Genomic DNA, 17,147 nt, shown 5'->3' on the forward strand with positions numbered 1-17,147 from the left:
CGGACCTCTTTAGTTTATAGCTGCTATGCAAACTGATGGTTCTTGTATGAAAAACTTTTGTGTTTCTCAAAATACCTTCACGGAATTTGACCTAGATTGTTTCTCACGGAGTCACAGGAATCTCCGAATAAACTCTTTAGTTTGGGCTAACAAAGCATATAGCTGTAATAAAAATTTACCAAACAAATTAAAGATAAATAAGTTAGCACTCATAATAATCTCCTCGACACGTTGAATAGCCTGCAATTTAGTTTTCAACTATGAAGAGCTCAAACGCCGTTCATTTTTCAGTGGATCTTCGTTTATTCCCAGTTTGGTCATAGAGATTCAGAAAACAAAAATCGAGCAGCCTGGAATTCAGCAAACTCCCGGAGGCGATTTCAAATATGTAGTAGTCTTCACTTGTCAGCTACTGTCGCTACATTCCTTATTAAATCAAAGTAGAAACAGAACCGATTCAAGATTAAAGCTTTGTTGATAGATCCAGTTTAAAAAAAAAAGTTGTGGTGTCACATAATTTTAACCAGTTTCGATTGGAGATTGTATTCAAATTGTGGGCTTTACGGTTTGATATCGCAAAAGAAGTACACATATGTATATCGATATTTCAAAACAGAAAAGAGAGTGAAGATCATAACCTCAAGCCAGTGATCGGCAGGCCGTAGACTGCGGGTCTTTGAGCGAACTGTGCTTGCGGCAATTATTATACCGTAGATGCGAAAACGGTGACAGTTGCTTTCCGACTTCGCAGCGACTAATGTGTGCTGGGAATGTAACGGGTGATTTTTTTGAGGTTAGGATTTTCATGCATTAGTATTTGACAGATCACGTGGGATTTCAGACATGGTGTCAAAGAGAAAGATGCTCAGTATGCTTTGACATTTCATCATGAATAGACTTACTAACGAGCAACGCTTGCAAATCATTGAATTTTATTACCAAAATCAGTGTTCCGTAATCCGCTTTTTTATCGACAAATTTTGTTCAGCGATGAGGCTCATTTCTGGTTGAATGGCTACGTAAATAAGCAAAATTGCCGCATTTGGGGTGAAGAGCAACCAGAAGCCGTTCAAGAACTGCCCATGCATCCCGAAAAATGCACTGTTTGGTGTGGTTTGTACGCTGGTGGAATCATTGGACCGTATTTTTTCAAAGATGCTGTTGGACGCAACGTTACGGTGAATGGCGATCGCTATCGTTCGATGCTAACAAACTTTTTGTTGCCAAAAATGGAAGAACTGAACTTGGTTGACATGTGGTTTCAACAAGATGGCGCTACATGCCACACAGCTCGCGATTCTATGGCCATTTTGAGGGAAAACTTCGGACAACAATTCATCTCAAGAAATGGACCCGTAAGTTGGCCACCAAGATCATGCGATTTAACGCCTTTAGACTATTTTTTGTGGGGCTACGTCAAGTCTAAAGTCTACAGAAATAAGCCAGCAACTATTCCAGCTTTGGAAGACAACATTTCCGAAGAAATTCGGGCTATTCCGGCCGAAATGCTCGAAAAAGTTGCCCAAAATTGGACTTTCCGAATGGACCACCTAAGACGCAGCCGCGGTCAACATTTAAATGAAATTATCTTCAAAAAGTAAATGTCATGAACCAATCTAACGTTTCAAATAAAGAACCGATGAGATTTTGCAAATTTTATGCGTTTTTTTTTTTAAAAAAGTTATCAAGCTCTTAAAAAATCACCCTATATTTATTATTTGTTTCCTAAACAAATTCTTCTTCAAACTGCGTGCTGGGTTCCTAAATATAACTGCCCTTTCCACATATTTCCAGCCATATGAATACAGGCATGTGTGAGCATTTCATGGCCAAACGCACAAACTTGTAGTATACATAAACAAGACGTACTTAAAAGGAGGCGTTGTGCTGTGTTGGTGTTAATTTGGCGATATTGTTTGTGCTGCCCACCAGTGCAGACTTTACTAATTTTCTGTAATAAATAATAAGAGAGAAGGCTAAGTGTGGAATGTGTAAATGAAGTAATGAATTTAGGTGTGAACAGTTATTACATATAATTGGACAAGGAAATTGTTGTTGCGCTCTTTGGCGTATTTAATGAGCATCCTTGGAATGTTGCAACCTTTTTTTTTATACTTCAGCTACTTGCTATACAGAGTTTAATATTTTTGTTCATCTAACGGTTATATAGAACATTCACAACCAATTGAAATAGTTATACTATAGATTTTAATAAATGAAAATGATAACAAGAATTAAAGTGCGAAAATATTTCTGGCATGGAAAACTCGAACTCTCGATCATCTTCTACATGGTGAGGATATGAATTAAATTTTTTGAAAACCGGGTGTACCCACGTTCCTTGAGAGATATAAACTTAACTTTGTGGCAACATTGCCTTCTGTCATTCCCTGAGGTATCTTAAAAAGAAGTAATAACGTATACTAATATACTAACCCGCGCACCCTAATACTACATACATGAAAGGTCCAAACAAACAGCAAAACTTTACAGTAAAGATTCTACGGAAGAGCTGCATGTGAACTGGGATCGATGTGGCTATTGCGAAAAAAATCAAAAACTCTAAAGCACCTGGAATAGAAGGTATACCAAATAGAGCCCTTAAAGAAGCCATAACTCTTAAACCCAGTTTATTTATTAACATGTACAATGCGTGTATATTAGAAGAGGTGTTCCCCGATCCATGGAAGATTCAGCGCCTAGTTCTACTCCCAAAGCCAAAAAAGCCACCAGAAGAACCTTCATCATATCGACCTCTTTGCATGCTCGACACGATTGGGAAAGTGTACGAAAGCATTGTAAGAAACCGCTGGGAACTAGCAATCCAAAAAGCCGGCGGATTATCAGAGAGACAATATGGCTTTATAAAAAAGAGATCCACTATTGACACACTACGAGAAGTCGTCGATATTGCGAAATGTGCAGTAAGTGGCAAAAGATGGAAAGGTATTGTGCGCTGATAACCCTGGATGTCAAAAATGCGTTCAACTCAGCAAAATGGGCAGACATAATTAAACCCCTAGATGAAATACGGGCCCCTGAATACCTCATAAACATAATAACGAGCTATTTTAAAAACAGAAAGCTGATTTTTGGGACGGAGGAAGGCACTAAGAGCTACTCTATCTCGAGTGGAGTACCACAAGGCTCAGTGTTAGGCCCACTATTATGGAACCTTATGTATGACGGGGTGCTAAGAAGGCAGCAACCAACAGACGTGAAACTAGTAGCTTATACGGACGATCTCATGGTGGTAGCAGTCGCCAAACAATTAGCCGACCTGAGAAATAAATGTAATGAGTGCTTAAATAGTCTACGCCAATGGTTCTATTCTATGGGTCTGAAACTGGCGGAAGAAAAAAACAGAAGTTTTACTGATAAGGAAGATAGAAGAACGAATAGAGCTCACTATAGGGGAGTGCGAGATTACCTCGCAGCCGCAACTGAAGTATCTGGGAGTAATATTGGACTCCAAATTAAAATTTAAAGAACACCTGGAGTATTCTTCCGCGAAGGCAAACAAAATCTATAATGCCCTATCGAGAATGATGACCAATAGAGGCTGTGTGCGTTCCAGCCGGCGTTTCTTAATGGCGAAAGCAATGAGTTCCGTAATACTGTATGCGGTACCAGTATAGATACAGGCAATGAACATAAAAGCGTATGCAAAAAAAAAATAATTGCAGTGCATAGGCTTTCTGCAATTCGAGTAATAAGCGCTTTCCGGACTATATCAACAAACGCAGCTGAAGTATTAGCCAGCATGCCGCCCATTGACATCCAGGGAGATGATCTCGAGCGTTTATCTTGTATCAATTACACTGGGGAACAATGTGAAATAAAATGTTTGTTGCTTTTGATTTTACAGCTGTTTTAGAGTTATTTAGGCATGTTAAATTCAAATCCGAAGTCAGTTTTCTTCTATCACGTCAAGTTTTTTTGCTACAGTGTGCTGCTTAGATCATAAAACGGGGTACGCTCTTTTATAGACGGAAGTTTACTTTTTTTATTTGGAATAAGTGAATATCGCTGTAGGAGAATAGCAGCAGGTTCATGCTTGTGACGACAATCGTCTAGACGGTAGTTGGGACATATATGAACCTGTCGTTGGTGACCTACGGCGTCATTCTCTTCTTCCCATACGAGCAAGTTCAGTTACGCGCGAGATTGTGTGGTGAGACGTTGTTTGTGCTCATACGTTACGTCCGGTTTTTTTACATTTATTTCTGAGAACAACTTCTCTTTCAGTTAGATCATGTCTGTCTGTGGCATTTCACGTCGAAGGTGTATAAACAGTGCTGATTCGTTTTGCTATATTTGTGGCAGTTTTACTATTCCAAGTCAAAGGAGGAACATTAGTCCATTTGTCAGGCAAGCCTATTTAGCGTATTTTAAAATGAAAATCAGTGATCAGGATAAAGCTTGGGCCCCTCACAAGGTGTGCAAGCAGTGTGTCCAGAGTTTACGAAAGTGGACTAAGGGAACACGTGATAAAATGCCATTTAGTATACCAATGAGTTGGCGAGAGCCCAGAGATCATTCAAGTGACTGTTATTTCTGTATGGTGGAAACGTCAGGTTATAACAAAAACATAAAATAAATGTAAGATAGAGTATCCTAGTTTACTAACGGTTATACGCTCAGTGCCTCATTCAGCTGAAATCCCAGTGCAAGTTTTCGAAGAACTACCCCTATCAGAAATACAAGAAAGCGTGTGTGATGATGATTCAAGTGACTCCAACCATGAAGACTTTGAAATTGAAGACGACTCTGCTCGAAAGGGATTTGATCAGAATGAGCTGAATGATTTGGCACGAGATTTGGGACTATCCAAAAAAGCTTCAGAGCTGATGGCATCCAGACTGTATGAGAAGAACTTGCTTGAAAAAGGAGCTACGGTATCCTACTTTCGATCCAGAGAAAGTGAATTTCAGCCATACTTTCGAATGATTTAGGATTTGTATATTGCTGTAACGTACAAGGTTTGATGAATGTGTTAGAAATTCCAACATATAACGCAACTGAATGGAGATTTTTCATAGACAGCTCAAAGAGGAGCTTGAAGTGTATACTATTGCACAATGGAAATGTCTTTGGTGCAGTTCTAATCGGCCATTCTGTTCGTTTACAAGAAGCATATGAAGACATAAAGAGAGTAATTGATTTGCTGCAATATGACATGCATAAGTGAATCATATGTGTTGACCTTAAAATGGTCCGCTTCCTTCTTGGTCAGCAACGATGATACACAAAGTATCCTTGTTTTTGTGTATGTGGGACAGCAGAGCTCGTGAGAAGCATTGGGTGCAGTCGAATTGGCCGCCAAGATCTGAGCTAAAACCTGGTGATCCGAACATTCTACATCAATCACTTGTCGACAGGAAGAGCATTGTACTCCCACCTCTACATATAAAGCTTGGGCTCATGAAACAGTTTGTTAAAACTTTATACTCTCTGAAGGGGATTGTCTCAAGTATTTAATTTTGGCATTTCCTGGACTGTCCTTTGAAAAGATAAAGGCTGGTGTATTTAATGATCCACAGATTCGGCATATAGTTAAAGATGAACATTTCTTCGAAACTATGACAGAACTCCAAAAGAACGCTTGGTTGGCATTCAAAACGATTATCAAAGATTTTCTTGGAAATACTAGAGCAGAGAACTACATTGACATTGCAATATGAGCATCAAATTGCATTTTCTACATAGTCATCTCGCCAATTTCCCCACAAACCTTGGTGCAGTCAGTGATGAGCAGGGATAGCGTTTCCACCAAGACCTACAAACCATGGAGGCTCGGTATCAGGGAAGATGGGATGAGCACATGATGGCTAACTATTGTTGGAGCATCAAGCGAGATTGTCCACAAACTGAACACTCCAGAAAGAGTTATAAGAGAAAATTTTTACCGTAATATTAATGTCCGGGTTTGCTAAAACCATGTTATCCCTTTTACAATGACAATTTCACTTTACAAAAAATGTGATTTAATAGCATTTGTTCAAATTAAATTACAATTTGTGAACAGTATATTCAGTATAATTTTTCATCTTTACTTTGTTTCGTGAGGATATTTTATATGACTATTGGGAGAAAGAGGGTATTCTGTAGCTTAAAAAGTTGATGTGCTAGACAAAAAACGAGGTTATTTTTGGATTCAAAGGCCAAAAGTGACTCAAAAACAAGTATTAAATCGAAGTCAACAAAAATTGTGTTCCCCAGTGTTATCAACGCCTAAAACAGTATCGGTAAGGACAGAGGAGAGAAACAAGAGTACTAAAATGTGGCAGGAGCGGTGGAATTCCTCATCCAAAGGGCACTGGACACATCGACTCATATCGGACATCCACTCGTGGATAGACAGACGACATGGGGACATAGATTTCTATCTGACCCAAATACTTAGTGGACATGGATGCTTTAGAAGTTACCTTTTCCGATTCAACAATGACATTAGTCCGAACTGTCCGACGTGTACAGAGTATATAGAAGACTCTGAACATGTATTATTTCATTGCCCTCGATTTTGGAAGCTAACACACTCAAAACTCATGTGTCAGTCGACTGATAAATGGAAAGCTGTCAGCGAAGCGTTAGCGTCCAAATGACCAAACTGAGATCTTTTCAACAGACTAGGCGTCCGTCAGTCCGCGCAATAGAGGAGACTTAAATGTCTTGTACCTCCCACCTAGCCGGTGGTTCCGTGGGAGAGTCCTGAGTTGGGAGTAGGTTAGGTTTAGCGGATTAAAGTTCCGCACTTCGGCTTTTGATGCTTCCCCCTACTATAACAAAAACCGGGATCGATTCGTTACATCCGCACACGGATCGGCAAACATACGAAAGAAAACTACTGGCACTTCTAATCTGCGAAATCCTAGAAAAATCATAAAAAGTAAATATTCTTCAAAATATTGGGTTGTCAAAAAAGTCTTGCGGTATTTTTATTGAATCAATTCGTGTGGCACCTTCTTAGTGACTCCAAACTTCTTCAAATGGTTTATAACGGTTCGATGACTACTATGCCGGTCTCTTTCGACCAATTCAGCGATTTTATCGCAATTTTCGACGACAGGCCTTCCGGAGCGTGGCGCATCTTCGACCACCTCTACACCGAAAACATTGAAACCATCGTTGTGCGGTGGAAATGGAAACTGTATCGGGTCCATAAACTGCACAAATTTTATTGGTGGCTTGAGATTCATTTTTGCATTTGAAAATACCGCTAGACTTTTTTGACAAACCAATAATATTGCATATTTTTTACACTCACACTTTCCTTCACAACTTAGCATCTTTAACTGGTGGTCACACAGCATTAAGCTGTTTTCCCAGCTTCTCCAATAGTTTATTCGTGGCAGCTCCTTATACTCATTAGGTTATTTTTGGACAATGATGTGTGGTTGCCATGAACTTCACCATGACATGTTTTTGTGTAGGGTTGACCTTATTAAAATTCGTCCCAAAATTAATTTATTACTAAAAAATAATAAATATAAATATTTTAAAAAATTTACTACGGACCCAACAGACACACTTACATACTCATTTACGTAGGCGTTGCGATTCTTCTTCTTCCTAATTGGCGTAGACACCGCTTACGCGATTATAGCCGAGTTAACAACCGCGCCCCAGTCGTTTCTTCTTTTCGCTACGCGCCGCCAATTGGATGATCCAAGCGAAGCCAGGTCCTTCTCCACTTGGTCCTTCCAACGGAGTGGAGGTCTTCCTCTTTCTCTGCTTCCCCCGGCGGGTACTGCGACGAATACTTTCAGAGCTGGAGTAATTTCGTCCATCCGGGCATGGCCTAGCCAGCGTAACCGCTGTCTTTTAATTCGCTGAACTATGTGAATGTCGTTGTATATCTCGTACAGCTCATCGTTCCATCGAATGCGATATTCGCCGTGGCCAACGCGCAAAGGACCATAAATCTTTCGCAGAACTTTTCTCTCGAAAACTCCCAACGTCGACTTATCCGTTGTTGACGTCGTCCAAGACTCTGCACCATATAGCAGGATGGGAATTATGAGCGACTTATAGAGTTTGGTCTTTGTTCGTCGAGAGAGGACTTTACTTTTCTATTGCCTACTCAGTCCAAAGTAGCACCTGTTGGCAAGAGTAATCCTGCGTTGGATTTCCAGGCTAACATTGTTGGTGGTGTTAATACTGGTTCCTAAATAGACGAAATTATCTACAACTTCAAAGTTATGACTGTCAACAGTGACGTGAGAGCCAAGTCACGAGTGCGACGACTGACAGGAGATATTTTGTCTTGCCCTCGTTCACTGCCGGATCCATTTCTTTTGCTTCCTTGTCCAGTCTGGAGAAAGCTGAACTAACGGCACGGGTGTTGAGGCCAGCAGCTGTACACTCTTATAGAAGATGGTACCTGCTCGATTCAGTTCTGCAGCTCGAACTATTGAAGAAGTCGCACTATAGAGAGTCGCCTTGTCTGAAACCTCGTTTGGTATCGAACGGCTCGGAGAGGTCCTTCCCGAACCTGACAGAGCTTTTGGTATTGCTCAACATCTGTTTACACAGCCGTATTAGTTCTGCGGGAATACCAAATTTAGACTCCGCGGCATAAAGGTAGCTCCTTTTCGTCTTGTTAAAAACAGCTTTGAAATCGACGAAGAGGTGGTGTTTGTCGATTTTCCTTTCGCGGGTCTTTTACAAGATTTGCCGCATGGTGAACATCTGGTCGGTTGTTGATTTGCCAGGTCTAAAGCCACACTGATAAAATCCAATCAGTTTGTTGACGGTGGGCTTTAATCTTTCACACAATACGATCGATAGAACATTATACGCGATCTTGAAGAGGCTTATCCCTCGGTAGTCGCATTTTCTCATAGAATTTTCCAGCATTACCCTTGTTGACCACTCACGCATTTCGTCCCCTTTCTTTTTCTGTCTGCAAATGCGTCTTGCTTCCCTCTTCAACTCTCGATATCTATTCCATTGCGCATGTGTTATGTGATTGTAACGTTGCGAAGTAGGCAATATGTTTTCTCTTCACTGCGACACGGCACTCCTCGTCATACCAACTGTTTTTTTTTTGCATTTTCCGAAAACCAATGGTTTCTTCCGTCTTCTGTCCATCACAATATGATCGATCATTTGGAAGTTTACCGACCGTGGTGCCAAAGATACCTTCTTTGCTCACCCTGGCGTTAAAGTCGCCAAGCACGATTTTGACATCGTGGCGGGGGCAGCTCTCATAAGTGCGCTCCAAGCGCTCATAGAAGGCATCTTTGTTCTCATCTTCCTTCTCTTCCGTCGAGGGGTGGGGGCAAATCAGCGATATGTTGAAGAACCTCGCTTTGATGCGGATTGTGACTAGACGTTCCGCATATGTGCGTTTTATGTCCTCACGTTATACAGATGAAAGAGAGGACTAAAGAAACTTCTTGGAGAGCGGCCAATCCTTGAAAATATTGTACCGTTACCAACAATTGTGGAACTCTGTTAAATAATTGAGCACGGCAGTCCTAATAGAGCTTAGAAAAAAAGAGTGGCGAGAGATGGAGGGAATGTGAAGTAGGAATATTTTTAGATCGAGAGCCAACCGACTAAAGGCCTCTCTTGTCGGCATGAATGGGAGTGTGGAGATTGGAGTTGTTCGAGGCTGCCCACAGGGTTCCATCTGTGGTCCATATATTTGGAACCTTATGATGGACACTCTGCTTGGGCAGCTCGAGCCACTCTGTAAATGTTGCGCGTATGCGGACGACCTTCTTCTTCTGGTTGAAGGTCGCTCGAGGTTGGATTTAGAACGGGCGGGAGGAGATCTCTTAGAGATCGTTAATTCTTGGGGCTTAGGTGTGGGGGTTGACATATCGATGGAAAAGACGGTGGCAATGCTGCTGAAAGGTAGATTGTCGCCGTCTCGTCCACCGATTGTCCGTGTGAACGGGGTCAGCATCAGATATGTGACGCAAGTCAAATATCTGGGGTTGACCATAAGTGAAAGGTTGTGTTTTACTCCACACTTTGCGAGCGTGAAGGAGCGACTGCAGGCAACCGTAGGCAAAATACGACGTATTTTGAGGAGCGATTGGGGTCTCGGACGTCGTGCTGTCCGCACCATATATCGTGGCTTGTTTGTGGCCTGTGCCACATATGGAGCCCCTGTATGGTGGGAGGCAGCCACGACTGTCATGGGGTCTCAAAAACTCCTCTCAATACAGCGTTGTATGATGCTTGCTTGCTTGCCTGTATGTCGCACCGTCTCAACGGATGCGATGCAGGTTTTGTTAGGTGCACCCCCTCTTGACCTGATTGTCATACAGAGAGCTGTTGCATTCAGGTTAAGAAGGGGTTTGAGTGTGTCATTGCTGCGGAACGATTGGATTTCCGACGATGATGTGGAGAGGGAGGGATATCTAGGGAGCAAGAGGCTCCTAGATGATAGGGTTAGGTGTAGGTGGCAACAACGTTGGGACAATAGTCCTAACGGCCGAGTGACTTACGAGTACATTCGGGACGTGGGGTTCGTTGAGGATAACCCAGATTTTAGATTCTGTCTAAGTCTGGGTTTCTTGTTTACGGGGCATGGGCCTCTGAATGCATTTTTGCATCAGAGGCACCTATCAGATACGTCAGGGTGTTTTTGTGGGGCGGAGTTTGAGAATTGGTCGCATTTAATTGCGGAGTGCCCGATGTACTCGGACATTAGGGATCTGGGTGGTATGGGGATTAGCTGGACTGATGGACGATTAGATGTTAGTGGTGTGATCTCCACTAGTCAGAATACCGAACAGTTAGGGTTGTTTGCGCGTGAGTTATTTAAGCGGCGAAGGCGGTTAGCTGGAAATTAGGGTTTTAGTTTTTTGTATGAGTGTTAGGTGTTTGCGTTGTGGGTATTTTATGTGTTAGTGGGGTCCAACCTCACCTTCTTTGCTGGCCACCAGTCCGGAGCAGTATGGAAGCTCAACTGGTAGTAGTTTCGGCTACGAAGTCTGACCGGAGACTTAATTCTGGTACCACGGGGAGCAGGAGCCCTTGGAGGTAACTCCAACCTGCTCATGCGGACTGGCCCCTCGGGGAGTATCGTGGTGGTTGTGGTTGAAACCCAAATCGCGGGAAGAACTGACTTTGTCAGTTGAATGTGGAGTTGCATTGCAACCGGGTGCCGGACCCAAAGAACGGCAGAGGTTTTAGATGGGCCTCGAACCCTACCAAGGTGGTTAGTGTGTCCATTCCACACTGCCAATTGGTACTGAAAATGCTTAGCATTCTCAGGGCGCTGATCAACGCATTGATTTGATCCGCTGTGCTTTTGAGCGCCGTGGAGTAAGGTTGTCGTCAGCAGGTACCCACGTAAAACACACCGGACGTGTCAACAGTGACGTGAGAGCCAAGTCACGAGTGCGACGACTGACAGGAGATATTTTGTCTTGCCCTCGTTCACTGCCAAACCCATTTGCTTTGCTTCCTTATTCAGTCTGGAGAAAGCAGAACTACCGGCGCGGGTGTTGAGGCCAATGATATCAATATCATCGGCATACGCCAGCAGCTGTACACTCTTATAAAAGATTGTACCTGCTCGATTAAGCTCTGCAGCCCAAAAAATCGCACGATAGAGAGCCGCCTTGTCTGAAACCTCGTTTGGTATCGAACGGCTCGGAGAGGTCCTTCCCAATTCTGACGGAGCTTTTGGTGCTGCTCAGGGCAGCTCCTTTTCGTGCTGTCGAAAGCAGCTTCAAAATCGACGAAGAGATGGTGTGTGTCGATTCTCCTTTCACGGGTCTTTTCCAAGATTTGACGCATGGTGAATATCTGGTCGGTTATTGAATTGCCAGGTCTAAAGCCACACTGATAAGGTCCAATCAGTTTGTTGACGGTGGACTTTAATCTTTCACACAATACGCTCGATAGAACCTTGTACGCGATGTTGAGGAGGCTTATCCCACGGTAGTTGGCGCAGATTGTGAGGTCTCGTTTTTTATGAATTGGGCATAGCACACTTAAATTCCAATCGTTGGGCATGCTTTCGTGCGACCATATTTTACAAAGAAGCTGATGCATGCTCCTTATAAGTTCTTCGCCGCCGTGTTTGAATAGCTCGGCCAGCAATCCGTCGTCCCCTTGCCGCTTTCTTCAGGCGGGCAATTGCTATTCGAACTGCTCCACCGTCATCGTTTGGGGAATCGGGTTCGCCTTATCCTGGCGTTGTGCGTTCACTGCCATTCAGCAGGCTGGAGAAGTGTTCCCTCCATAATTTAAGTATGCTCTGGGCATCGGTGGCTAGATCACCTTGGGGGTTCTACAGGATTATGCTCCGGCCTTGAAACCTTTTGTAAGCCGCCGCATCTTTTCGTAGAATTTTCGAGCATTACCCCTGTCGCCAGCTTAATAAGCTCTTCGTACTCACGCATTTCGGCCTCTTTCTTTTTCCATCTGCAGATGCGTCTCGCTTCCCTCTTCAGCTCTCGGTATCTATCCCATCCCGCACGTGTTGTGGTCGATCGTAACGTTGCGAGGTAGGCAGTCTGTTTTCTCTCCGCTGCGACACGGCACTCCTCGTCGTACCAGCTGTTCTTCTGCACTTTCCGAAAACCAATGGTTTTGGTTGCAGCTGTACGTAAGGAGTTTGAAATGCCGTCACACAGTTCCCTTATTCCGAGTTGTTGACGAGTGCTCTCAGAGAGCAAGAGTGCAAGCCGAGTAGAAAATCGTTCGGCCGTCTGTTGTGCTTGCAGTTTCTCGATGTCGAACCTTCCTTGTGTTTGTTGGCGTGCGTTTTTTGCTGTACAAAGGCGGGTGCGAATCTTGGCTGCGACAAGATAGTGGTCCGAGTCGATGTTAGGACCTCGGAGCGTACGCACATCTAAAACACTGGAGACGTGTCTTCCGTCTATCACAACATGATCGATCTGGTTGGTGATTTTTGGATCCGGAGACAGCCAGGTAGCTTGATGTATCTTCTTATGCTGGAATCTAGTACTACAGATAACCATATTTCGGGCCCCGGCGAAGTCGATCAACCTCAACCCATTTGGGGATGTTTCCTCGTGGAGGCTGAATTTACCGACCGTAGTGGCAAAGATACCTTCTTTGCCCACCCTGGCGTTGAAGTCGCCAAGCAGAATTTTGACATCGTGGCGGGGGCATCTCTCATAAGTGCGCTCCAAGCACTCATAAAAGGCATCTTTGGTCAGATCGTCCTTCTCTTTCGTCGGGGCGTGGGCGCAAATCAGCGATATGTTGAAGAACCTAGCTTTGATGCGGATTGTGGCTAGACGTTCATTCACCGCAGTGAATGATAGTACTCGGCGGCGGAGCCTCTCTCCCACTACGAATCTCACACCAAACTTACGCTCCTTTATATGGCCACTGTAGTAAATGTCACAAGGACCTACTCGTCTCTGTCCTTGTCCCGTCCATCGCATTTCTTGGACGGCGGTGATGTCAGCCTTTATCTTTACGAGGACATCTACCAGCTGGGCAGCGGCACCTTCCCAGTTAAGGGACCGGACATTCCAGGTGCATGCCCTCAATTCGTAGTCCTTATTTCGTTTGCCATGGTCGTCATCAAAAGTGGGTCTCTCATCCGAGGCTGTTTACGCTTTTTCATTGGGGGTGTTTTTTTACGTGGCGGGTCCCAAACCCAGCGCACAACCCTATGCAGGGGATGTTTCGCCTTCTCACTTTAGCTCGCCGTCAAACGGATGTTCTTAAGCTACCCAGAGGATACTTGGTCAAAGACCGGATGTCGTGAGCTGCTTGAGTCATGTGTAAAAGAATCGTTTCTGGCCACTCCCAAGTGAATGGTGTTCAGAGAACTTTCCTCACTTGCGTGAACTTCTACACATGACTCCGTTGCGATTACGTACATATGACATAATCTGAAATACAATTAGTTACGATTCAAGCCATACGTTCACGAATGTAACGATACCACGATTGGCCCAAATATTAAACAAAATGCGTTCCTTTGGTCCTTTGATCAAAACAATTTTCAGCACTTTTAATGAGAAAAACCGGCGCAGACCTTATTCTAACCACTTACGGTCATTACTTTGAATTTTCCTTCATATACCCAATACAAGATGCATTCCAAAGTTAACAGGACTTTTTGAATCTTGTGCCCCTGGTAGTGTCATCTATTTGTCGACTAGGCCGTTAGAATCTGTTATCTTTATCGATTATGCAGTGATATTTTCATGACATTTTACAGAGTGGAAGTGAAGTTATTGCGTTTTAAGTGAAAATGAGCTTCGAACATAGATCCAACATTAAATTTTGTTTTAAAATTGGTAAAACTTTTACCGAAACGTTTCAATTGATAAAACAAGTTTATGGCGATGATTGCCTATCCCGTGGTAGATTGCACGAGTGGTTTCAACGTTTTCAAAGTGGTCGTGAGGACATAAATGACGATCAATATCTGGGCCAATAAAAATCTGTGATCACCGGAAATTCCATCGAAACTGTGCGTGAATTCATAAAAAATCAGCCAAAATGGTCTTTGAAATTCATGGAAATGGAATTGAACATCGATTCTGACCAATATTGTATATTAAATTCCATCCTTCTGAGAAACAACATAGTCTTACCGTTCAATAATTTCCAAATAAAACGGCACACGCACTTAATGCAGAATAAAATTTATTTTTTTTTTCAATAAGTTTGTATAAAAAAAATATTATTGAGGTTATAATTATTATCGAAAAAGATTCTGATACTAGCTATTCCTTCAATCCCAAAATTCCGGTCGTCTCTAAGTCAACCAACGGCAAACCTTTAACGACCTCTACAAAGTCTGGTACTGAACACGCATAACAGTAACCCTTCTCGATATTTTGCCTCTCCCAGTTAATCCAATTAATATTGTGTGATATATCCTCTCCAATCAGATATCCTCCGATTGTCAGTTCTTCAATTGCCACATAAGGGTTATTCACCCCTACGAAAGTGATACCTTTACGAGACTCAGCATCGATAACAATGCGGTAAAATAGTTTCGGCACTCTTATGACATTATTCTTGTCCCCTAGGTATAACTCCTGTTGTATATTGTTTACGTCTGGCAAAGTGCAAACACCCCAGGTACCAGTCCAGCAGAGTAGGGTACTATTACTGTCATGAGCGAACTGACGGACTCCATCCTCAATGCGCGACCAGTTACCGGCATTGAAGGACTGCCATTGTGGCACTACATTCACATAATAAAAAGTGGACTTTTGTTGGCCACTGAATATCAAGTCAGCTTTGGCAACCAAGTGGCCACGGGACAGGTAATTTTTGGCTGTCACGTAAATCGAAACATCCTTTCCAAGTATACGTTTGAGTGCCTTTATTTGTTTGGAACTTCTGTAAAGAGGGTCAATGTTTCTACCACCAAAGAAATCATCGCAAGTGAAGTTTTTACGCGGCACATGTTTTCGGTAGTGAATACCTCCCGGAGTTATTTTGTGTTCAACGTAAAGAGTGGTTTGGCGAATTTTGTCAAAACACACTTTCATTGTTATTAGGAATGAATCATTGAATTTATTTCCGATATAAATCCATTCGGTGCCTTCGCCGCTGCAGCAAAGTCCCGTTCGTAATGGTGTAGGGGTTGAAGTTGTTTTGCACATGATTTTTGAAAAGTTAACTATTATATTTTTTATAAAAAATCTTAATTTTTTTTTTAAGAAATTTACTATTTCCTTTTTTAAAAGACATTGTGAAAATTTATTTGAGAAATTGACTATTTTGTTTTTAATAAGAAAATTTAAAAATTTATATGAGAAAATTACTATTTTATTTTTTATAATAAAATTCGAAAATTTATTTGAGAAATTTATTATTTTATTTTTTATAAGAAATTTTGAAAATCTATTTGAGAAATTTGCTATTTTATTTTTTATAAGAAAATTAAAAAAAATATTTGAGAAATTACGTACTTGATTTTTTATAATAAAATTTTTTTCGCCGATATATTGCGCCAGCAGAGTCTGTCCGTCGAACCGTTCTGCAAATCCATCAGCGCAGAGCAGTAGCACCCACTGACCAGGGCGCAAGGCAATTTCACCACTTGAACTGGGTAGCAAGTATTCAAATTGATTGGGTTCCATCAAAATTGGCGATTTGTCGCCCATATCATCAATGACTTTGATTCCACAAGATAAACATTGTTTTTCGTGATATTTATCCAAACTTTTAGTTATCGGTTTAACTGGTAATTTAGAATTTGCTGATTCTAAACTATTTATCGGTTCATTTGTGGTACTGTTACTTTGTCCATTAGTCGCATTTTTTTTAATGGGTGCTTCAGGCTTGGGTTGCATGTCGCCATTGACTTGGATTCCACAAGGTGAAAATGGTACTTCGTCATATTTATGACAAATTTTGATTATCGTTTCAACAAGTAAATTAAAGATAGATGATTCAACACTATTTATCGGTTCATTGGTGGTAATGTCACTTTGTCCATTAGTCGGATTTTTGTTAAAGTATGCATTAGTCCGCTGGATAAAAATCAGTATAATTACTAATGTTACAATTATAAATAGCAACCAAAATAATGACGATATTTGCATTTTTCTTTTTTCTCCTATATTTTATTTCCACAATCAAAAGAAATGACAGTAACTTTATTTCGGATTGACTGATTATTTTTCTGTCATATATTATTTCACAATCATTAACTTTTCACTCGGTGGGTCTCTGCTTATTAAAGTGCTTGCCAAGCGTTCTCCTATATAAACCCTTTCGTTTGCCGCACGATTACTTACAATGGAGAAAGAACTTGATCGCTGATTTCTCAGAGCAAGTACTATTCTCTCATTTACTCACAATAATTCCAACTGGAGACAAATTTGTTTGGGTGAGAGTGTTGAGCGGTTGCACTTCGTGTAGTTAATGCAATAGAGATAAAAACTTCGAGATACTTACATATCTTAGTTTTTGGCGCCAAATGGTTTGTTACAAACTGAACTTTCTAGAATATATGTCAATGTTGCCATATGTGACAGATGTACAATCATAAATTAATGAACAATCAGGGAGGTTATAATATAATCATAACAAATCTGGTCAATGCGATTGCATTTTGTATTTCGCGAAGTATTGGAATTATAACATAACCTCCCTGATTGTTCATTAATTTATGATTGTACATCTGTCACATATGGCAACATTGACATATATTCTAGAAAGTTCAG

General features: G+C 41.8%; 1 protein-coding gene across 1 annotated transcript; it reads right to left on the reverse strand.

Moving 5' to 3' along the window:
- Nucleotides 1–14,579: 14,579 nt before the first annotated feature.
- LOC105229141 (uncharacterized) lies at nucleotides 14,580–16,710 on the reverse strand. The gene has a single exon (XM_011209240.4). The coding sequence runs from the start codon at nucleotides 16,521–16,523 to the stop codon at nucleotides 14,688–14,690; it is 1,836 nt and encodes a 611-aa protein (XP_011207542.2). The 5' UTR covers nucleotides 16,524–16,710; the 3' UTR covers nucleotides 14,580–14,687.
- Nucleotides 16,711–17,147: the final 437 nt, after the last annotated feature.

The sequence above is a fragment of the Bactrocera dorsalis genome, chromosome 5 (genome assembly GCF_023373825.1).
Source record: "Bactrocera dorsalis isolate Fly_Bdor chromosome 5, ASM2337382v1, whole genome shotgun sequence".
Lineage (NCBI taxonomy): Eukaryota > Metazoa > Arthropoda > Insecta > Diptera > Tephritidae > Bactrocera > Bactrocera dorsalis.